We start from the raw sequence: 23,236 nt of genomic DNA, 5'->3' as shown, positions 1-23,236 counted from the left end.
TGCACCTCGTTGGTCCATGCCTGGCTGAATGCTTCACCCTTCCCTTCACAAATATTATGGAGGGTACAGCACGCGGATAGAACCGCAGGGATGCTGCTTTACCCAAATCTAGCTTCCCATACAGACATCTCCAGCGAGCTTTTAAACGGCCAAAGCACACTCCACAGTCATTCGGCATCGGCTCAGCCTGTAGTTGAAACGGTCCTGGCTCCTGTTCAGCTTCCCTGTATATGGTTTCATGAGCCAAGGCATTAATGGGTAAGCGGGGTCCCCAAGGATCACAATGGGCATTTCAACGTCCCTTACTGTTATCTTTCGGTCTGGGAAAAATGTACCTTCCTGCATCTTCCTGAACAGGCCACTGTTCCGAAAGATGCGTGCATCATGCACTTTCCCAGGCCAGCCTGTGTAAATATCAATGAAACGCCCACGGTGATCCACAAGCGCCTGGAGAACCATAGAGAAATACCCCTTGCGATTAATGTACTCGTAGGCTAGGTGGGGTGGTGCCAGAATAGGAATATGCGTCCCTCCACAGTTAGGGAAACCCATTTCTGAAAAGCCATCCACAATGTCCTGCACGTTCCCCACAGTCACGGTTCTCCTCAGCAGGATGCGATTAATGGCCCTGCAAACTTGCATCAACACGATTCCAACGGTTGACTTTCCCACCCCAAACTGGTTCCCGACCGACCGGTAGCTGTCTGGAGTTGCCAGCTTCCAGATTGCAATAGCCACCCGCTTTTCCACCGTCAGGGCAGCTCTCAATCTTGTGTCCTTGCGCCGCAGAGTGGGGGCGAGCTCAGCACACAGTCCCATGAAAGTGGCTTTTCTCATACGAAAGTTCTGCAGCCACTGCTCGTCATCCCAGACTTCCATGACAATGTGATCCCACCACTCAGTGCTTGTCTCACGAGCCCAAAAGCGGCGTTCCACGGTGCTGAGCATTTCCGTTACCGCCACAAGCATTTTCATGTCACCCGCTTTAGGAAAATCCATATCATCATCGGACTCCTCACTGTCACTTTGGAGCTGAAGGAGGAATAGCTCAACTGTCAAACGTGATGTGCTGGCGACTGTCAGCAGCAAATTCCTCAGCAGCTCAGGCTCCATTCACAGCGTGCTGAACTGACAATGGCAAGAAACGTGGACGGTGAAACTGAGACTGCTGGGAAGTGAAGCGATCACCATGGGGCATTGGAACAGGAAGCGGAATGACCCACACACTTCCTTCCCCTTCCCACAATACTCAGCGCCAAAACGGCGCCAAAACGGGATGAGGTGCTCTGTGGGATAGCTGCCCACAATGCACCTCTCAGTACAGCGCTGGAAATGCTGCCAATGTGGCCACACTGCAGCGCTGGTAGCTGTCAGTGTGGCCACACTCTAGCGCTGGCCCTGCACAGCTGGACAACCAGCGCTGCAAACTACCAGCGCTGCAACTCGTCAGTGTAGCCATACCCTAGAAGTAAAGCAAAGAGAAACAAGTAAACATATGATAAAAGAAAAAGGAGGCTATTCAACAAGATCCAATGCCACACAAACCAAACTGACTCTCAGTTCATAGTGAGAGCTCTGAATACCTGCCCTGGGGGGGTCTACGGAACTTGTAAAGTTTGAGATTCCCCCTCCCTTACCCATTGCAATGAACAAAGGGACTCGCCTCTCTCTGCACAATGCGCCTCTGCAAGTGAATAGCAGGAGAGATGTGTTACAAGGTAGAAGATTTAACTGAAAGTACTGCAAGCTCATAGGAGTCATTTTTCTACTGGTAGAAAGTAGAACACACACAGAGGCTCTGCCTAGCTATTCCCATTGCGAGCATTATACTGGGGACACAAGGCCTAGTGCAGTTAAAACACTGAGTAAATGGTGTCTCCTTTCCCCTCTGGCCAAGTGAAGGGAGGCCCCACACTGAACTCGGTGGCGTTTCTGTCCATCTGTAATGGGAGAACTTTTGAAAACCACGTCCCATCAGCTCCAGCGTTTCAGGGCATGTTCTAGGCTTCAGTGGGCAGAAACCTCCTGATTTTGGTGAAAACTGTAAAAGCCTGATTTCCACTAAAATCACCATTTGATCCCTCAAGATACAGGATGAGGCAGTGACCTCAGGGTTAGGGTTTAAGCTGTGGGTGAGGTTAGAGTTAGGGTCAGCAGGTCCCTCATTACACTCCAGTCATCCCCTCCCCAGCTGCACTTCTTGCCCCAGTGTCAGCTAGACACCCAGCTCTCCTCACCTCTGGAGTCCAGCCAGGCCATTCTCATCCCTGCTCTGGTCTGAACTCTATTGATTTGGGTAACAATCAGAAAAGCCTGATTTTAGTGGAAATTAATTTTTCCAGTTTTCTGCTTTTCACCAAGCTCGATAAGGTTATGGCCAGAGTGGGGAGAAGAGGGACCCAGTTGAAAGGGGATGGAGATGGGGAGGAGCCCAGCTGGGATTACTACTGGGCCTATGTAATCAACAAAATGTGCTACCCTCTTGTTAAGGATTTGCCACATAATTATGCTCCGTGACTTAAATTCTCAGGGTGAGATTTTGTGCTCAGAACCTGCAGCCCAGGAGCATGTGAGGGCTCAGGCAACTTTAAGCCCTGCCCTGTATCCTCCTGATCTTGGGTGCTCTGAATGCTAAATCAACCCCCGCAGCAATGCAGGGCTTGTCTGCATGGGAAAGTTACACAGGTACAAGGTAAAGTGGCCATTTAAACCGCTTCTGTTACACCGGTGTATAGCTCCATGGCAACACACACATTCCGTAAGAAGAGCGCGTTTTTCTGGCTTCATTTATGTAATATCAGAAACTGCTCCTGGCTGGCAGGGGAGCAGAGCAAACTCACAGAGGCGAGACATCAGGAGCTGTTGCTCTCCTGCCCTCCCCTTACACAGCCTAGGCAGGGAAAGTAACCTGGGATGCAGGGAACTTTGACATCGCTCCTCCATCGTGCCCCCCCCAGCCCCTAGGGGTGTGCAGAGGAGCAGTGTTCAAGGGTGGGAGGGAGCAGCAATGCCAGATGCTCCGTGCATTCAGGTCACTTTTCCCACATGGGCACAGGAAGGGGGTGCAGGGGTTAGGGACACAGGACAGGGGCAGGGGTTAAGAGCGCAGGAGGTGGGGAGTGAAGCAATTAGCGATATGGGGGGCTGGGGTTGGGGCAAAGGTGGCACAGTGCAGGGGTTGGGGACACAGGATGGAGGCAGAGGTTAGGAGCAGAGGAGGTGGGGAGTGAAGGGATTAGGGGTATGGGGGGCAGGGGTTGGGGAGGAGGGGGCACAGTGCAGGGGTTGGAGTGAAGGGGGAGCCCGTGGGGGCCAGGATCACTGGGGGCACCCACAGGGAACAGGGAAATAGGGGGAGCACTGTGCCCACAGGGGCCAGGGGCACCAAAATACAAGTCTACCCAAGGCGCCATTTTCCTTAAGGCTCAGCCCTTGCACTGTGGTCCCGTCCTGACACCCCCCCCTTGTCCCAGTCCCATCTCACATATGTCCCCTACAATAGGGCTTGTGAGGGGGTCCTCAAAGGGCAGCCTGCAGCTGTTTTATGCCCTTGCTGCAGTGGAGGAATCTGCCCCCAGCTGGATCCAGGTTTTCAGGAGCCCTGTTACGCTGCTCTGGTCCTTTTACTGAACATGATGCAGTTGAGAGGGGGGTGAAAATCTCACCCTCCCTATATTAAAACGTGTCCAGCCTTTCTGGGTATAAAGGTGACATTGATCAAGTGACCTGGGTGTAAGCAATGCTCCAGCCTAGTGAGATCTGCCTGAGTCTGCAGGCAGCACTGTTTGCTGCTCACACTCAGCACAGTGGGGTTGGGATGCTGACACTGAAGCCTGATTGATGACAATTTAATTGTCACTATTTGCAATTATCTCAGTGCTGATCGTTTAATCAGAAACATCCAGCTTTTGTGCTTCTCCCTCACAGCTGGATGAGGACAGGTACTGGGGAGGGCGGCAGTGGGGCAAGGGCAGAGGGCAGTGGGGCAATGGCAAATATTGGGGCAGAGGGCAGTGGGGCAGCTACCTGTCATCAAAGGTTGCCGGGGTGAGGAACAATGAATTCAGGCCCCTCCCTCCTCCATCCAAATACAATGTGAGCTCTGTGCCTGCTAAAACGGGGAGGGGAGAGAGGAGATACATTCTCCCTCCCTTCCCCCAAGTACGAAATGCCTCCTGGTCCTGGATACCAGAACACACACACACACACACACACACACACATACACACACACACACAGAGCCCATGGTCACTGAGGGTGAAATCCTGCCCCTTCCCTTTTTACATGGCTGTTGAAGGGGGGAGCCCATGTGAGGGATTCTGTTAAATACTGTACAAGTCTCACAGTCCTCAGCAATGACTCTGGCCCAGCCAGGCTAGGGTGACTTAGGGCCTGGGCTCCGGGTGCTGTGTCTGTAACTTTCAAGGGGTTTTAGGACAAATGGCCCCTTCCCTTTCGAGCCCGTCTGTGTCAGCGTGAGCAGCCCTGAGCTCACTGCTTGGGTTCTGGTGCCAATACAGAGATATTCCCCATCACCCCTTCAAACACCAGCACGTTATTTGTAATTGTTCCATCCCACGGGTGTTTTGCACTTTCTCCAGAACATGCATTTACTCTCCCTCTCCCCTCCCTCCCTACTGGAATTGTCAGTGTGCAAACACCTTCCCCCCCAACACCTGCTGAAGGGAGCAGCTCTGCGAGGGGTGAAAGTAACACAGAAGACTTACTGGTATGGGGCCCCGGCTCCAGGCCCCTGGAAGGGGCAGGGCCTCAGGGGGAAGGGGCGGGGCTGGGGGCTCAGCCTTTCCCAGCCATCCCATACGCGCTCCCTGGCCCACACCACATGGGGCTCCGGCGGTGATTTAAAAGGGCCCGGGGCTCTGGCCACAGTAGTGGTGGCAGCAGCTGGGAGCCCCAGGTCCTGCCGGTAGGGTCCAGCAGGACCGCCAATGGGGGGGGACGGACAAAAGGGGCAGCGATGTTAAAGCGCTGCCGCGACAGCATTTTAATGTTGGCTGCATACGGGCCGGTACCAGTGGCCACTTCTTCCCGGTATGCCGTACTGGCCCGTACCAACCCACTTTCACCCACGGGGTCTGCTGATTTCTCACCCATCACCACTCCCCATTGCTCTGTAGTGTCCCTGCTGCAGTCCCTGCAGCCCACACAGCTCCGTATCCACAGCTTGAGCCATCATTGCCCATGGGCCCTCCAAGCACAGCTGGGTCCCCAGGGGCGAGGGAGGGAATCCCCAGCTTTGACAATCTTTACACCGAGTCCCAGCCTCCCTTTGGCTTCATTCCAAATGTCTCCCCTGCTCGGCAATCTCTAGTTTACTGATCGGACATATTTTTGGGAAACATTCTCATATAACCCTTAACCCACCCCATTGGCCCCAGACACTGACCTTTCTCGCTCTCCAGTTCAGATCGCAGCGTCTCTAGGAGGAGAAAAGGGGGAGAGTTGTTTACTTGTTTACTGACATCTAGTTTGATGACATCCTCCTCATCTGGACCCATGGGAAGGAGGTCCTTGAGGAATTCCACCAGGATTTCAACAATTTCCACCCCACCATCGACCTCAGCCTGGACCAGTCCACACAAGAAATCCACTTCCTAGACACTACAGTGCAAATAAGCAATGGGTCACATAAACACCACCCTATACCAGAAGCCTACTGACCTCTATTCTTACCTACATGCCTCCAGCTTTCATCCAGACCACATCACACGATCCATTGTCTACAGCCAAACTCTAAAATACAACAACATTTGCTCCAATCCCTCAGACAGAGACAAACACCTACAGGATCTCTATCAAGCATTCTTAAAACTACAGTACCCACCTGCTGAAGTGAAGAAACAGATTGACAGAGCCAGAAGGGTACCCAGAAGTCACCTATTACAGGACAGGCCCAACAAAGAAAGTAACAGAACGCCACTAGCTGTCACCTTCAGTCCCCAACTAAAACCTCTCCAGCACATCATAAAGGATCTACAACCTATCCTGAAAGACAATCCCTCACTCTCACAGATCTTGGGAGACAGATCAGTCCTCGCTTACAGACAGCCCCCAACCTGAAGCAAATACTCACCAGTAACCACATACCACACAACAAAAACACTGACCCAGGAACCAAACCCTGCAACAAACCCCAGTGCCAACTCTGTCCACATATCTATTCAAGGGGCACCATCATAGGACCTAACCAAGTCAACTATACCATCTGGGGCTCATTCACCTGCACATCTACCAAATGTAATATATGCCATCATGTGCCAGCAATGCCCCTCTGCCATGTACATTGGCCAACCAGTTTTGCACCCACCTTATAGTAGCTCCATCTAGGTTGCATTTTCCTAGTTTGTTTATGAGTCAAGATATACCACGTCTACCACTTCCCCCCATCCACAAAGCTTGTTACCCTGTCAAAGAAAGCTATCAAGTTGATTTGACACAATTTGTTCTTGACAAATTCATGCTGACTGTTTCTTATCACTTTATTATCTTCTAGAGGTTTGCAAATTGATTGCTTAATCATTTGCTCCATTATCTTTCCAGGTACAGAAGTTAGGTTGACTGGTCTGTAATTCCCTGGGTTGTCCTTATTTCACTTTTTATAGGCCTTGTTTACACTGGCAAGCTACTGTGCAGTAAAGCAGCTTTCTGCATTGTAACTCCCGAGGTGTACACACTGCCAAGCCACTGCGTGTGCAGAAACTCCTTAGTTGCAGCGTTGCAAAAAAAATACCTCGACGAGAGTCATAAGCCTTAAAGTGCTGAGGCTTCAGCACTGTAAACACATCACATCACAGAAAGCAATCAATTGTCCTCTGGAAGTGTCCCATAATCCCTCTGCCCCCCCCCACTCCCTGTCCCCTGATCACCCCCTCCCGCGACTCCTGCCCCTAACTGCATCTTGGGACCCCACCCCCTATCTAAGCCTCCTTTCTCCTTGTCCCCAACTGCCCCTTCCTGAGACCCCCCCCCCAACTTCCCCCCTAGGACACCACCCTTTACCTGTTCCCTGACAAACCCCTGGGACTCTCATGCCTATTCAACCGCTGCCTGTCCTCTGACTGCCCCCGAACCTCCGCCCCATCCAACCCCTCGCTCCCTGTCCCTTGACTGCCCCCAGAACCCTCTACCTTCTCCAACCCCCAGCCCCCTTACCGTGCCACTCAGACCAGCGTGTCTGGCTCCGCGCAGCTGCAGACACGCTGCTGCATACATGCTGCTGTGCGCCCCCGTGAAGCCCCCACTTCCTCCCCACCCCAAGCACCTGCCTTCCAGAATTGAACACCTCAAAATTCAGGAGTGCTCAAGCTCAGTTTGGGCAGCTGTTACTTCATTTCTCCCAAATCAAATATACTGATCCACTGTAACTTGCTGTAGAAAAAGTAGGATAAAATTGAGCAAGAAATGCTTCCCAGTGGTTATTAGGACTGGAATTGCTTATCTGGTCTAAAGGCTATTTGCATACAGCACTATATGTGCCTTGCCAGTGTGGACGGGGAGTAAGTTACAGCGCTGTAAAGCCACCACCAGCGCTGTAACTCTCAAGTGTAGCCAAGGCCTTAGTGTAGATAAGGTAACTGCTAACCTTTCCATTTGCACAGCCACTACTCTGCCCATCCACAGCTCCTACTCACCTGCATGGGGAGATGGGAGGTGGGGGGTTCATGCACAGTCTGAAGGGCAGAATTGGGCCATAAGTTCCCCCTGCCCGGCTTTGCAGTCTGGTTTTCCTGTGAGCAGCCAAGTTACGTATGTCGGTGCTCCAAGCCCAGCAACCTGAGCCTCACAAGGTGTTTCAAACTGAGCCAGGCTGATCCCCAGGGAACAGTTCAGAATCACATTTGATTGGGATTCCTGAGTGAGATCTGAATGGGTGAAACCACTTGACACTTCTTGGTTCAAACATGATCATAATTTATTCAGCTTCCTCTTCACCCTCAGCCCAGCTTCCATTGCCTGAAACTCCTCCAAATATAGAATCAAAGCCCCTTAATCCCTGTATCTTTACTTTTGGTTTTGTTTCTCTCTCTCTCTCTCTCTCTCTCTCTCTCTCACCAAATTCCCCCCTTTTGTTACTTCACCTTTCGCTCTGTGTTGCCTCCAGAAGAAGTAACTGGCCAGGCCAATGAGAACAGCCAGGAGAGACAGGATCACACCCAGAGCCACCATCCAGGGATTGACCCTCGGGAAAAACAGCTCTGCAAGAGAAAGTGCCATTGACTTGAGAGCAAACACGCACAGAATGAAGGCAGGACACAGTGACAGTGGTGATGCTGTGACTAGTTAAGAGTCTCACAGGGTAATACACAGGGAGATGTGGCTGCCAATCAAAACCCAAGCTTTTGCCTGGTTACTGAACATGGTTAATTAATGGGAGGGGGTGTGTTGAGGGTAGGGAGGAGGTAGGGTGCAGCTCCATTATGCTACACCATCCCCCACTGGTGTAAATTCAGGCACTCCCTAGGCTGCTCTAAGTGATCCCAAGGCTGAAGCCAGTGCAGACTGGCCCTCAGAATCAGAGAGTTGTGAGGAGCTTCCCGACACCCCTGTGCTCACTGGGGTTCAGCCACATGAAGGAATCTGGCCCAAAATATGTTAATGCAGGATTTTAATAAAAACAAAACTGAGCTTGGAGATTCAGAGTAAAAATTCCCCCAGCATCCTCTTTCCTGGGCCTTGGAGCAATGGCTGCCTAGAGGGTTCTTGCTAAGTGATTAGTGTGGTGTATTGAAAACCATGTAAAAATTACAAGTTGACACTTGAAATCCTGAGGGGATTCCTGGTCCTGTTTGCAGGCTAAGGGGCTCTGTAGGGAGCGTGCATCTGGGTCCTCTGCAGTCAGTCAGCAAAGAGCCAGCCTAGAGCAGGGTGGGTTTGGTTCTGCCTCTCTGCCTTAGGGAGCAGCCTGCTTTGTCTCTCTCTGTAGTTGGCTGTGGCATGTTAGAGTTCTGGATTCTTAGAAATAAAGCAGTGTGACACTGCAGCCTTTCAGGAACAGTATTTATGTTTTGTTTCTAACTCTCCATGTGTGCTGTGAACAGTCAGGTAATACTGGGCATATCATAGACTAACCAGCAGTGCAGCACTATGACACCTCAGACAAATAATGCTTTACAAATACAACATTCTTACTATTATAATGATGAAATATTCATTCTGCATATTCTGGCCCTGAACTTTTATTGCTGGTATTTTCAGATGTAACCTAAGTAGGAACGCTCAGGCCATATTCAGGGCTCTCTTGTGCTAGTCAGGAAAAGTGACTTTATTACCCAGATTTTCATAAATATTTAGCACCCAAAACTCTCACTGAGAACAAAGGAGAATTCCCTCCGCCACCCCCACTGAGAATTGTGATGTTCACAGCGTGTGCGCGCACACACACACACACAGTGAGATATAAGCATAAATATTCCTGCTGGAAGGCTGCACTGTATCATGACTTTATCTCTTAGAATCCAGAACCTGAATACACAAGAACCCCAAAACAGAGAGGCAGGTGTCTCCCGAAGGCAGCAGGCACAACTCACCCACCTTGTTCTATGGTGGCTCATCTATAGGCACAGTTAGTGCGCGACAGGCTGGGGTGTAAATCCACTGTGCACTGGCCTGCTGAGCTCTAACTGGCTGTGTGCACCCTGCTGCACTGCACTAAAAGTTCCCTGGTGCACTTTGATCTGTTCCCGTTTTAAAGTGGGGTAGATCAAAGCACAGCATAGAATTTTTAGTGCATGTAGCAGGGTCCGGCCCAAGCTCAGACATCTATACCACAATTTAACAGGCCCTTAGCCTGAGCCAGCTGGCCTGGGTCACCAGCGGGTTTTGAATTGCAGTGTAGACATATCCAGAGAGAATTGAGGTTATTCAGAACTTTACAAGACGTGCTCAGCACATGGAAGGTTCAGGCCAATAAACAGGAGACACAATGATAAATACTCTCTGCCCATGTCTGCTGCGTCTCAATCTATCCATGTGCGGCTGGGACGGGCACTGACCTGCTATGGAAATCACTGACTCTCTCTCCTGGTTGAGTCGGGGGTTCCTGACACAGCAGGACACTTTCTGGTTGGACTCTTCAGTTAGAACAGTGACAATCTCTGCTTGAAACAGGCCATTGGCCTCTGGGGATATTTTTTCAGAGGCTGATGGTAAGACCTGCCCCTGAGGATCTCTCCACTGAGCCTCGGGCTTTGGGTACCATCCAGCTGATCGACACACCACCCGGATCCCTCCGTCCTGATGTCCCTCCACAGAGATGGCAGGAACAGAGCCCAAACCTACAGAAGAAATAAATGAACTTGTGATAATCCTACCGTGCCCAGTAATGAGTCAAATGTTTTATTACTCAGTTATCAAAAGCCATTTCCTATTAAACTGAGAACTGAATGTGAGTCCACAAGTGCAGCTGGTCAGTTAATCTGGTCAGATTCAAATTTGATAGAATTAATCTTAATGTCAGGGCTGTTCTATGCACAAACTTGCTCCAGTTTTGTTAAAGTGTTTTTTTTTAAACCAGTGTGAACCCCTGTGTGGACACTCTTAAATCAAGAAGGAATCAACTCAAGCTACATTAATATAAGCCATTTCCAAATAATTTAAGAGTCTCCACATCAGGGCCGGCTCTAGGTTTTTTGCCGCCCCAAGCAAAAAAAATTTTGGCTGCCCCGCCCCAGACATGAGCCTCCCCAGCCCACCAGTGCCCCCCACTCACACCCCCTGTTGCCCCAGCACTGGGCTCCCCCCAAAATGTGGGATCCGCTACCAGCACACTGCAACTGAGCCCTGGCCCAGCAGAGACTCTGTCCCCATGTGGAGCTGCTGGGCGGCGCGGAGCGGGAGTACTTCCAGGTGGTGGTGCAGCTATGGGGCGGCGCGAAGAACACAGCCCCCTCCCTGGGCTTCGCAGCACTGCTGGTGGCCAAGGTGGATCCGTTCACGCTCACCGCCCTCGCCCCCGACATGCTGGCGGCCGAGGACCTGGAGAGCCCCCCGGACCTGCTGCTCTTCAGCCTCACGGTGCCCTGGCCCAGCCCTGGCAGGAGGGAAGGCGAGGATCTCCGGCTGGGGGGCTACCTGCTCAGCACCGACAAACCCAGCCGGCTGCTCACCTCCTCACACACTCCAGGAGCCCCTCGCCGCCATCGCAGCCCGGACTCGGCTCCAGGAGACCCCGTTTCCCTCCCTCCCCGGCTCCTCACACACACTGGATAGGGGGCCCCTTCCATTAAAAAAAGTTGCAATACTATAGTAACATGTATTTGGAAATGTAAAAAATAACTAGTGAAAATTAATTTGTAATAATTTGAAAATACACCAAATACATTATTTAAAAACATTAAATGCTTTACTGGTCTGTCTACATTTGCAATTACATAATGGGCTGTTGCTGGGTGATGGTTGGTGCCAATGGGCTGTCACTGCCTGGAGGTGGTGCTGCTGTTGCCCAGGGCTGGGTGGGGAGCTGGGCTCTGGGGGGTGCCCGGCTCACAGGGGCTGGGCTCAGGACTGTGAGGAGATGGGGTCAGAGGTTGTCTGGCTCAGAGGGGCCTCGCCTCAGAGCTGGGGGTCTGGGGTGGGGATGGGGTCGGAGGTGCCCAGCTCAAAGGGGCTGGGCTTGGAGATGAGGGTCAGGGCTGTGGGGGATGGGGTCGGGGGTGTCCGGATCAGAGGGGTTGGGCTTGGAGCTGGGGTCAGGGCTGTGGGGAATGGGGTCAGGGGTGTCCGGATCAGAGGGGCTGGGCTCGGAGCTGGGGGTCAGGGCTGTGAGGGGGATGGGGCTGGGGGGGTGCCCACCTCAGAGGGGCTGGGCTTGGAGCTGGGGGTCAGGGCTGGGCCTGGGGGGTAATGGGGTCGGGAGGTGCCTGACAACCAACTCCCTGAGACCCCCCAATCCAACCCCCCCATCCCAGGCCCCTGACTGCCCCACCCACAGAACCTGTGCCCGCTCCATGCCTCCTGAGTGTCCCCGGGACTCCCTGCCCCTTAGCCAACCCCGTGGCCCCGGCTGCTTACCCCCGGCTCACCGCGCCCCTCGAGAAGCGGCCCTGCACAGCGCTGCAGCCGCATGGCTCCAGAGGGGGCTGAGCTCTTCCCCGCTCAGAGCCGCGTGGTAAGGGGGGTGAGGGGGATGTCCAGCTCAGAGGGGCTGGGCTCAGAGCTGGGGGTCAGGGCTGGGGGGGGACTGGGGTCAGGGGTGTCCGATCAGAGGGGCTGGGCTTGGAGCTGGGGTCAGGGCTGTGGGGGCCGGGGGTCCGGGGGGTGTCCGGCTCCGTGGGGCGGGGCTTGGAGCGGGGGGTCCGGGGTGTGGGGGGCCTGGGGTCAGGGGGGTGTCCGGATCAGAGGGGCTGGGCTTGGAGCTGGGGGTCAGGGCTGGGCCTGGGGGGTAATGGGGTCGGGGGGTGCCTGACAACCACCTCCCTGAGACCCCATCCAACCCCCTTCCTGGCCCCTGACCACCCCACAGAACCCGTGCCCCCTCCCTGCCCCCTGAGTGTCCCCGGGACTCCCAGCCCCTTAGCCAACCCCCCGGCCCCGGCTGCTTACCCCCCCGCTCACTGCGCGCCTCGAGAAGCGGCCCTGCACAGCGCTGCAGCCGCCTGGCTCCGGAGGGGGCTGAGCTCTTCGCCGCTCAGAGCCGCGTGGTAAGGGGAGGAGCCGCTCGGCCCGGAGCTCGCAGCCCCGCCCCCTGGCCACGCGGCTCTGAGCGGGGAAGAGCTCAGCCCCCCCGGAGCCAGGCGGCTGCCGGGCTGTTTAGGACCCGGGCGCGAACAAGTGGAGGAGGAGCGGCCCGTCTTCTGCAGCCAGGCGGGGCCGTGCAACCGGTAAGGGGCCATCCCTCTCCCCCACGCGGAGCCGGTAGCATGGCCCTGCCCCGGCTGCAGGGGACGGGCTGCTCCTCGGCTCGCAGCGGCGGGATGAGCTGGGGCCCCAGCCTTATGCCACCCCCTACATTTTGCTGCCCTAGGCACCAGCTTGTTTAGCTGGTGCCTAGAGCTGCCCCTGCTTGTACCCTTCCAGAGCACAGAAGCTGGCAGCAGAAAACTGGACTTCACTGAGAGCCAGGAAACACACCCACACTCACAGCCACAAAATACAGACATTAGATAACAAAGAAATGCAGGGTTAAGGTATTGCCTTCTGCCCCAGATCACACTTTTACTGATGAGCTAAACTGAAATAAAATGATCTTAATCTGAATGATCTTAATCCGGCTGGTGGGAGCAGAGAGCAGGCGGCCGGCAGGAGTAGTGGGCAGGTGGGAGCAGGGAGCAGTTGGCCAACAGAAGCAGTGGGCAGGTGGTCCGCAGAGGTGGCCAATGGGAGCAGTGATCAGGCGGCCAGTGGGACCAGCAGGCAGGCGGCCAGTGGGGACGGCTGGTAGGAGCAGCAGCCAGGTGGCCCGCGGATGCATTTCCCCCACCACCACTCTGCTCATGGCAAGAGCAGCATGCACAAAGATGTACCTATGAACTCTGAGTCTGTGCTGACCAGGCACAACAACTGTGAGTGATGGTTAAATGAGGGGCACACTGCAAGAACTTGGTTGTTGGATTCAAGAACCTGAAGCAAAGGACACTGCCCAGCACACTCTGCGGAGAGTGTCTTGCTGATGCTTTTGAGTTAATGAATATCACTCGTGCTGTTCTCTCAGATTAATGCTAGGTTACTTTTATTAAAGAAACTATTTCTATCTCAGACTTTGTGCTTGCGAGAGGGGAAGAATTGCCTCTTAGAAGCGCCCAGAGGGTAAAGTGAAATTTTCCCACATTACTGGGTGGGGGCTCAAGCCAGTTTTGTTTATATTGTCGAAAAGGAGCCCCCTGGATATTGAACCCAGCCCTTCTTGCTGCCCACTCCAGCTGGCAGAAGGGCTACATTATAATGATGCTTTTTGATTGTCACCGTAACTTTTGTCAACAAAAGTTGGCAGTGTAGACAAGGCCTATTTCGAGGTGGGTGGGTTTTTTGTTTTGATTTTGTTTTTCCTTTTTGAGATAATTCAGAAGGTGCTGAAACTATATTTGAAAAGAAAATAAATTACACCTGCAAACACTCGCTGGGAGGGGTGATGGGGATGGAAGAGGAGATGGGATCAGGGGTCGGGTCTGCAGCAAGGCATGTGGGTATTATGGGGAGGGGGATAAATGGGAATGGGTGGAAGGGGAGGAAAAAAGGGTTGGAGCCTCCTCAGGTAAGGGAAAGGAGTGGGGTGGGAGGGATTTGATATTGTGAGGGGTGACAGTAAAAGTTGTGGGTTTAGGGGCAGGGAGTCCTGTCAGCACCAAATTCTCCCTTTTCCTGATCTGGGGGAGCCCTACCCTTTTGCAGGGCTCTGAATTCCTTTTCTTCCCACTGTATGTCCTGAGATCTGGGAGACCCTGTCACTCTTGGGGTGTCTAACCCCCTCATGTAATCTGTGATCACGGGGGAGTGGGGTGGGGGCTGAATGTGGTGAAAATGTAAAACCTGAAACACAGGAAATGAATAGTTAAAATACACATCGCCCCTCTGTGGGGTTGCCAGAGTGTGTGGGGGAGGGGGAGTTGGACTGGGTGGGCCTGCAACATGGCTGGGGTCCTGGGGAAGTCTGGCTGGACCAGGGGCAGGGGGCCCAGCTAGGTCTGGTAGTTGGGGTGAGGGGCACAGCTCAGTGTGCAGCTCAGGCTACATAACTGAGGGAGTGTGGGGCCCACCAGTCAGCTGCTGCTGGTGATGTGGGCACCCAGAAACGCAGGGCAGAGGGAAGCTACACATTGTGGGGGATGGTGGAGAAGGAGACAGACACACCAGTCTCCTCTCACATGCTTAAAGTAGCCGCTGGGTAATAAAACTGTCCAGGTGTTGGGGCAGGGACCTGGGATGAGATTTCTCTCACCAGCCCTGTTACCAGCTACACACTGCGAACACTGCAAAGCACGACCGTTATCCCCACTGCGCTATCACAGAACATACAGGGGGGAGGGGCAGTGAGCAACCACGAAGCAACTAAGTGGCCTAACAGAGAGTTCCCAGGACTGGGATTATTCCTCGCTCTGCCACTGAGCTGCTGGATGCCTCAGTTTCCCATCTGTAAAATGGGGATAATGATGTAAAGTTCTTTCAGGTCTACTAATAGAAAAGCACTAACTATACTTTTGGTTATTACTTAGGCACAGACATGTAGCAACTGCAAACCTAGGTGAGAACTACAACCACGTAAATGGCCACTAGCTCCTACAACAAACATTTCTCTTTCTGTTAAAAAAAACAAACAAACAACACAACTAGAAAATTCACTGACAAAACCTTGGCTAGCACAGAGTTCAGGCTGCCTGGTGATATTATCTCCTGCCCTTCCATATCACAGTGACAGCTCTGAGACCCTGTTCCTACTACTCTCTCCACTTGTCAGTACAGCTACACTGAACACAGGGAATGCAGCTGCACTGCAGGCAGATACATGCTGCAATTCAAATCAGTGGAGCACAGCACAAACAGTGGCACCTTCCTGTAATCCTTCCTCATGTCCATTCACTGACAAAAAAACTTAGGGTAGGTCTATACTATTGCGGTAAGTCGACTTTAGGTACGCAACTCCAGCTACATGAATAATATTTATTATTATTCAGTCTCCCACTGACTTACCTTTTCTCTTCTCATAGGGGGTAGAGTACATGAGTTGACTGGAGAGTGATCTGCGGTCGATTTGGCGTGTTTTCCACTAGACCTGCTAAATCGACTGCCGATGCATCAATCTCCACTCTGTTGATCCTGGCTGTAGTATAGATGTAGCCTTAGTTACCTCCAGGCAACCTTTACTCTGTACTATCTCATGCACTTCCAGAACGCTGAGTTCAGCAATACTCAGACCTCTAAAATGAGGAAATCTATTGGGAAGGTAAACACCCAAACAACCTTAACTCTGCGCCTTTGGAGCTCATAATAACCACTGGGAATTGGTTGCATGCACTAAAGCTGCATCCACTATGTTCGGTGTAGCTGTAATGACCAGTGGAGGGATTATTTAGAGCTTATTGGCAGAGCTGTCACAGTGACATCAGGAGAGGTGCAGGTGTATCTTGAGGGATCAATCATGCCTCATTTCAGAACTGAGCAGTGAGGGCTCTGTCAGTAGCAGGGCTCAGACTCCTTGCTGTGGGGATTGTCAGCAGCCTGGTGTCAGATATGCCAGTGATCACCAGCGCTTGGTGAGGGGTAAGTGAAGGCAACGTCCCAGAAGAAATCCACACCCACAGGGCAAGGGTGACAAGGCTATAACATTTTGCAAGTTGGGGGTGGTTTGTGTGGAGTAGGCTCAGTGTTTGAATGTAGACCCAGGTGTTCACTACACCTGGCCTAAACCTCATGTCATCGTTACAGAACTAGCTGCATCTCTGTCCCCTTGCTGGTCTCTCTGACAGCAACTTCAGGGGTCAGGCCTCCTGCCTCTACCAGTCCTGGGGGCGGGGAATTCCTCAGTTCTCCCACTCTTAGACCAGGCTCTGGACTACAGGGCCCTGTGTATCAACCACTGTAACCCTGAAGGGGCCAGACATGAGCGGAGATCAGTCCCAGCTGATGGCATCATTTGGGGAGGATCAGCCATTGTTTCCCCTTGTGTGCACAAAATAATTGTAATAACCACAACATGTTAATGTCACTTGACTGTTTAAGGGAGTTAGTGTGTCTCATTAACCCCTTGCTCCAATGCCCTCAAATTTGGGCCACTAGCCCCACCCCAGAGACCAATGAGTTACAGCAATTTTCAAGACAATCTGAGTATGGGTTTTGGAGAACTTACAAAAAATGGATATTAAACAGCAAACTAGAATCAACCTTATCCAGAGCAGTGCTGCTGACCCACAATAATGAAAAAAATTGTGTAATCTCACAATGAACCTTCTGACTCCACTTATTACCCTGTTGAAGATGTTAAACGTCAGAACAAGTTACTGACCTGCCACCTGCAGTTCTAATAAAGCTTCTTCATAAGACACGTTGGATTTAAAAAAACACGTATACTGTCCATCATCGGAGGGCCGGATATCATGTATTCTCAGGGAAACTCTCCCATTGGTGATGTTGTCTTTCAAGAGCTCAGTTCTTCCTCGATATTCCGGCATCTGCTGTCCATACTGATCCTGCCCATAACGGTACAGGTGCACGATTGCAGAGAACTGGGATCGGAACCATCTCACCTCCATGTTCTCAGCGCTTATCCTGGGGGAGAGGTGGCAGGGCAGGACGGCCTCCCCATCTAGGGAGGCAGCGATTGGATGGTTAGGTCCAGTCACTGTGAATTGTGCTGTGAAATGTACAATGAAAAAAGGAAATTAAATTGGCGAGAGGCTGGGGTTTAGCATTAATTCAGCAGTAAGATACAGAGTAATAGAGTACCCTGCGTTAGAAGTGAAAGACCATTTAAAGACAAAAGCTTGACGGAGCATAAACCAATAAAAGGTCTGAACATGTTACACTTGTCCCAAAAAATTCTCATCTGGCACATGGGACTCTCTGGTAGGTTCCAAAGTCTTTCCAACCTTTCTCTAAGGGTTTGTCCTCTTGGTTAACAGGTCCTGTCACTTTGCAGCCCAAGATCTCGGGCCTCTGGTCCTTCAAATCCAGCTTTTATACCAAACATCTTTGTTCTCTTGGGGTTCTGGGACCTGGTCTAACCCAATTTATGCAATTCCCCCTAGGGAGCTGTTACCTGTCCCACAAGTAATTACCCTCCATGGTTGGCAAATTCTGAAGGAGATGGGGTAACCCTCCCCCATGGCATAGATTACAATCCCGAACCCACAAAGATACATATAACACATATAGATACCATTGATAAAGGGGTACACAAATAAACAGAACATGCATAAAGTGAATTCGATAGTCCCCAAAATGCCGCATGTGGCTGCAATATCTGTCACACAGAGTTCACATGTGAGTGTCATACACTGTCCCTATTATCTCTGAATAAAGCTCTAACTTCTCATAGGCACCCTGGGGCCTGGGTCTCTGATACACCAAGGCCTTTTCATGCTGCTCCAGCCCAGGGGCCTCCTCATCTGCAGGAGGGGTGGTGTAAAGACTGTCAAGGTGTAAAGATATGAAAACAGACCATCGCTATGCAGGCAATGGCTTTAAAGGTAAAGTCAGGGGTCAGATAATGGAGAGAGGGAGGAGGCAGTTAGAAAAGTGCAGGAAACAAAGAACTGGTCACAATGGAACTGCACAGGATGTGGGGGGCTCGGTGAAGAGACTCAACATCAGGAGAGACCGAGAGAGCTGGTTAAATTAACAGGATGGAAACCACAGCGGGGGGAACCAAAATGCCCAGGTAGCTGTGGAGCCAGCCCTGGGGTGGGTGGGACAATGCAAGGGATTCACTGAGGGCACAGATGGAAGAAGCCAGCAAATATCCTCACATCCTCACTGTGAGATGAGGTCTAGCTCTGAGCCCTAGTCAGATGTGCCTAGTGCAGCATGAATGACTTGTGGGTTGTTACGTCTAAACTGGAGAGTCTAGGATTCAGGACTCCTTCGTGGCTGAAGAACCTGATTTGTGACATATATGATCGGTCAGTGCAGTGTATAGGAATTGGATAGTGTCCTTTTAAATAGTTTGCGAGCCCTGTAGTGGTTCTCACTGTGTTCTGTGTTTTAGAAGCTGCCAGAAATCAGCCAGAGCAGTAGGATGGATGTATTGTCTAGGCCTGACAAGATGGTGTATAGATAGTAACCATGGTCACTGGGGACCCAGGTGTAGCCTGTGAGTTCTCCATGTTGCTGGTTGTTGGCAGGTTGAGCAGACGTGGTTTACAAGACAAGGCAGTGATGCGAGGTGGATGGTGATGACCAGCAATAGCAACAGCAGCAAACCCAGCGAGGAGGCCGGAGCTCCTACCTGACACCAGCCTGGGAACCTGTAGAGCGAGGCAGAGAGCGACGTAGCCGGGCAGAGCGGCGCTCACTGTGCAGCCAGGGGAGAACGAGGGAACCTTCCCTGTCATCGTAGCTTGTTCTTGGGAACAGGAGAAATAACAAACCAGACAGCGAGTGAGTGGGATGCAGTGATAGTGCCAGGTTGTCTGACTTTCATAGCCCTGGTCCATTGGTCAGTTATGTTTACATTGGCCCACCTCCCAATATAGATTAGATCATCTAGTCTGATCTGTGCCACAGGCCAAACACTCTCACCCATTTACCCCTGTACTGAGCCCAAACTTGTGTTTGATTGAAGCATCTTCCAGAAAGTCACCAAGTCTTTATCTGAAGACAGCAAGAGATGGACAATTCACCACTTCCCTGGGTAGTTTGTTCCAGTGATTAATCACCCTCATGGTTACAATTCTGTGCCTTATTTCTAATTAGAATTAGTCCAGTTTTAACTTCCAGCCATTGGTTCTTTTTATGCCTTTCTCCACTGTAGTAAAGAGCCCTTTAGTACCCTGTGTTTTCTCCATGAAGATGTGACAGGTGGGGAATTTTACTGAAATATTTTTATGAACTATCGGTAGGACTCTGTACCGATCCCCTGGGCATCACTGCTGCTTCGGGGGAAAGAATTGCTTCTCTCGCCGGGACATGGCCGAACAGGCTAGATGTAGAGCCACCCGGACTGTCTGGGCTGGAATCAACCCATATCAATGGAGGATCTTGGAAAGACAGTGGGAAGCCTCAACGATTAAGCATCAACTCCTACACCAAGTTTCTTCCCCCCACCTCTCTGCAGGGAAGAGGAGCCATAGCCCAGAGCTGGAGCCAGGGCCGGCTCTAGGCACCAGCGCTCCAAGCATATGCTTGGGGCAGCACTTTCCAAGGGGCGGCACTCCAGCCCCCTCCCCCACCCTTTTTTTATTTATTTATTTTTTTTTTGCTTGGGGCACAAAAAGCCAGGAGCCGGCCCTGAACCAAGATGTTCAGCTCATGTTTCAGGCTGAGCTGGAGCTGACACTGCAGTTCTGAATTCAGTCGCTAGATGGCGCTCATGGCAGCCTGAGTTGCCCAGGCTGGGCTGCAGTTCAGGCTGCCCTGAGCATCATCCCTGGAGCTGAGCCCGGGCTGCGGCAGCGGGAGGGGCTCAGCTCCGGGGGACGATGCTCGGGCTCCCCAGCGGCAGGGCAGCCTGAACTGCAGCCCAGCCTGTGGGTAAGGAGCAGGGGAGGGAGGGAAGCAGGGCCCAGGATGCAGGGAGGGGGGAGGGTCCTGCTGCCGCTGCTGCTCTGAGTCTCCCCAGGGCGGCGCGGTGTTTCCCCACCCGAGTGGGCTGTGCAGGGCGCCGCCGGGCTGGGCAGGGGGCGCGGATCCCAGCTCGCTCTGACAGGGCGAGTGGCTGAGCAGCCCAAGCTGCCAGGGGGCTGCCTCCTCCTGCCCCCGAACCCAGCCCGCTGCGCACCTCCCCCGCCTCAGCCCCGCGCTGCCTGCCCTGGATGGGGAGAGGCAGAGCCCAGCTCTGAGCGAGGGCAGCGGATACTGCCCCACCAGGGGACTCCCCTGGCTTGGGCACCTGAGGTCAGCGTCCGTCCTCTTAGCTCTGCCTGCACGGGGCTGGGGAAGCAGCTGTCAGCGCCTGCCCCTCTCAGCCCTTGCACCCCCCATCCCACTCCCAGCCCCTCCACTTGTACCTCCCCCCATCACTCCTTCGCTGCACCCCTTCCTCTTGTACTCTCTCTTTCCCTGTACCTCTCCCCTTGTACCTTCCCCCAGCCCTCTTCTCCTGCAACCCTCCCGATACCCTCTCTCCTCCACCCTCCTCTGTGAGTACATCACACGCCACTTCTCTGCCAGTGTAGAGCCCCCAGCACCCCCACACCTGCTCCTCTGCCTGAACCCTCTTTACTAGATCCCCATCTGTCATAAACAGATAGTTATGGGTTAATGCCTCTTTTACCTGCAAAGGGTTAAGAAGTTCACCTAGCCTAGCTCACACCTGACCAGAGGAACCAATGGGGGAACAAGATGTTTCAAAAGGAAGGAGGGTTTTTTCCTTTGTTTAGTTTTCAGTTTCAGGGGGAGTGAAAAAGATCAAGGAACCAGCCTCTTATCAGAGTAGTAAGTTTTAGAAAGGGATAAATAGGTTTATGTTTATTTCTTTGTAACCTGTCTTGTGCAATTAGAGGTAGAATCAAATTGGGTATTTGGGTATTTTCATTGGTGTACTAAGTTTTTGCCCAGGGGAATATCCTCTGTTTTGAATCTGTTGCCTGTGAGAGTAGCTGGTATGCTAATCTCTCCCAGAGGGTTTTCTTTTACCTTTCTTTTCTTTAATTAAAAGCCTTTTTCTTAATACCTGATTGATTTTTTCCCTGTTTTTAGATCCAAGTGGGTTGGATCTGGATCCACCAGGAGTTGGTGGGAAAAGGGAAGGATGGTTAATTTCTCCTTGTTTTAAGATCCAAGGGGTTTGGATCTGTGTTCACCAGGAAATTGGTGAAGTTTCTCAAGGCTACCCAAGGAAGGGAGTGCTTGTGAATGGTGGCAGCCAGACCAGATCTAAGCTGGTAATTGAGCTTAGAGCTCCTCATGCAGGTCCCCCACATCTGTACCCTAAAGTTCAGAGTGGGGAAGGAACCTTGACACCATTCCTTTCCGGGTACAAGGTTTGAGGGTTAGTCCCTATGCCTTCCATGTGCATGTGGAGCACTAAAGATGGGGTTGCAGGGGACGAGGGGATGAGATTTATAGTAAAGTGAAATAAAAATAGGAGAAACGGTTTGATCCCCACTGCAAGTGTAAACGGGGATTGCCGTGGTGAATGAGGAGGTCACGTTTTGGGTGGGGGGGGGCAGGGCTGGGGCAGCAGGGTGTGCAGGTGTGTGTGTGGGGGGGGAAGAAAGAACCAAGGGCTGGGGTAGCAGGGGGGGAGAGGTAGGGGGCAGCCAAAATCTTTTTTGCTTGGGGCAGCAAAAAACCTAGAGCCGGCCCTGGCTGGAGCACAAAGGGCGAAGGTGCCAGGTGTCTGTGTTAAAGGGCTGGGCGGACAGAGACACAGGAACTCACTTGGGACTGAGAGACAAAAAGGGACAGGGAGAGAGTGAGCCAAGCTGGGCCCTCCAGCAGCACGGCTTGGCAGAGCCCCAGCTCAGGCCAGGCTGAACCCTCTCTTAAACTTTGCTTCCCTGTGCTGACCTAAGGACTTTCAGACTCTATAGACCAGGGGACTAACACATTGTTATTTGGCGTGGAAAAGGCTGCCGGGTGTCACTGAAGATACTCACTGAGAACATTGAGCCCTGAAAGGGTAGAACAAGTCTCCTGCGGGAGTCTGGCTTGGTTAGATTTGCTGCAGGGAGCCATGGAGAAAGCCAGAGATCGCTGGTGCTCAAAGGCCCAGTTTCTGAGTCACTGAAGCCATGGCCTTGCCTCTGTGGAATTGTGTGGGTCGTGGGGTCCAGCACAATCAAGGGGTCACTCCTGAGGGGCTGGCTGAAGGCCAAGGCACAGACCAGGCCTTGTGAATCCATGACAGAAACTCACCTCTCACTCTTCTCTTTGCTAAACTGAACAGATCGATCTCCTTCCGTCTCCTTCTGTGAGGTGTTTGCTCCAGCCCCCAAGTCATCTTTGTGACCCTTTTCTGCAGTGTCGGTGATATTTTGGGTGCAATCCAGTCCTGCCCTCCTGAGTGTTGCTGCTCAGAGCCCCCGGAAACCTGCCCACGTCACACAGGCACCTGCCTGGGAGCAGTTCAGAGCTGAGCTCTCTTGGAAATGTGGCCCTAGGCCCCTATGGCCGCTGGCACCTGTAAGAGGCTGCATGGCTGTGGGGGGCTTCCGACGAGGGCTGACTTCACTCTGGGCTCACACCACATAGCACTGATGGAAGCTCTGGCTGGGTCTGGGCTGTGGCAGGGTGAAGTGGCTGTAACCTGCCTCAGGCCAGGACAGCAGCAGGTGCCAGCACAGCCCAAAGAGCAGCCGCACTGGGGAGAAAGTAGGTGAGCGCTGGGCTGACAGATGCATTTGGTGGCGGCTGCTGAGACCCTGCCAGTGAGAGGTAAAGCTCCCCCCTCCCTGCCAGAAACCCCCCTGAGGGAAACAGCTGCTTCATCCCGTCCTCCCTTGGGGTGAGTCTCCTCCCCCCGGGAATGCAAAGGGCCTTGAGGGCACAGGCAGGTGCAATTCACACTCGGAGGGGAAGATTTTCACAAACGCAGGAGAGTTAGGATCAATGGGGCTTGTGCTCCTGAATCCCTTAGGAGCTTTAGAAATTCTCCCCCTCTCTGCATCAGCTGCACCCAATCTGG

At 52.6% G+C, this 23,236-nt stretch overlaps 1 protein-coding gene across 1 annotated transcript in view; it reads right to left on the bottom strand.

Moving 5' to 3' along the window:
* The window catches only part of LOC120392956 (butyrophilin subfamily 1 member A1-like), a 29,912-nt gene extending 6,950 nt beyond the window's left edge, over nucleotides 1-22,962 (bottom strand). The window contains exons 1-6 of the mRNA XM_039517612.1: nucleotides 22,468-22,962; nucleotides 18,896-19,012; nucleotides 16,955-17,302; nucleotides 10,014-10,295; nucleotides 8,100-8,216; nucleotides 5,408-5,440 (exon numbers count right to left, since the gene is read on the bottom strand). Of these exons, the coding sequence (XP_039373546.1) occupies nucleotides 5,408-5,440; nucleotides 8,100-8,216; nucleotides 10,014-10,295; nucleotides 16,955-17,302; nucleotides 18,896-19,012; nucleotides 22,468-22,552 (982 nt within the window). The 5' untranslated portion in view covers nucleotides 22,553-22,962. The remainder of the gene's footprint in view (nucleotides 1-5,407; nucleotides 5,441-8,099; nucleotides 8,217-10,013; nucleotides 10,296-16,954; nucleotides 17,303-18,895; nucleotides 19,013-22,467) is intronic.
* Between the last annotated feature and the right edge of the window lie 274 nt (nucleotides 22,963-23,236).

The sequence above is a fragment of the Mauremys reevesii genome, unplaced genomic scaffold, assembly GCF_016161935.1.
Source record: "Mauremys reevesii isolate NIE-2019 unplaced genomic scaffold, ASM1616193v1 Contig13, whole genome shotgun sequence".
Lineage (NCBI taxonomy): Eukaryota > Metazoa > Chordata > Testudines > Geoemydidae > Mauremys > Mauremys reevesii.
Note: the sequence above shows the minus strand (reverse complement) of the source record. Positions and strands in the feature narration are given on the sequence as shown.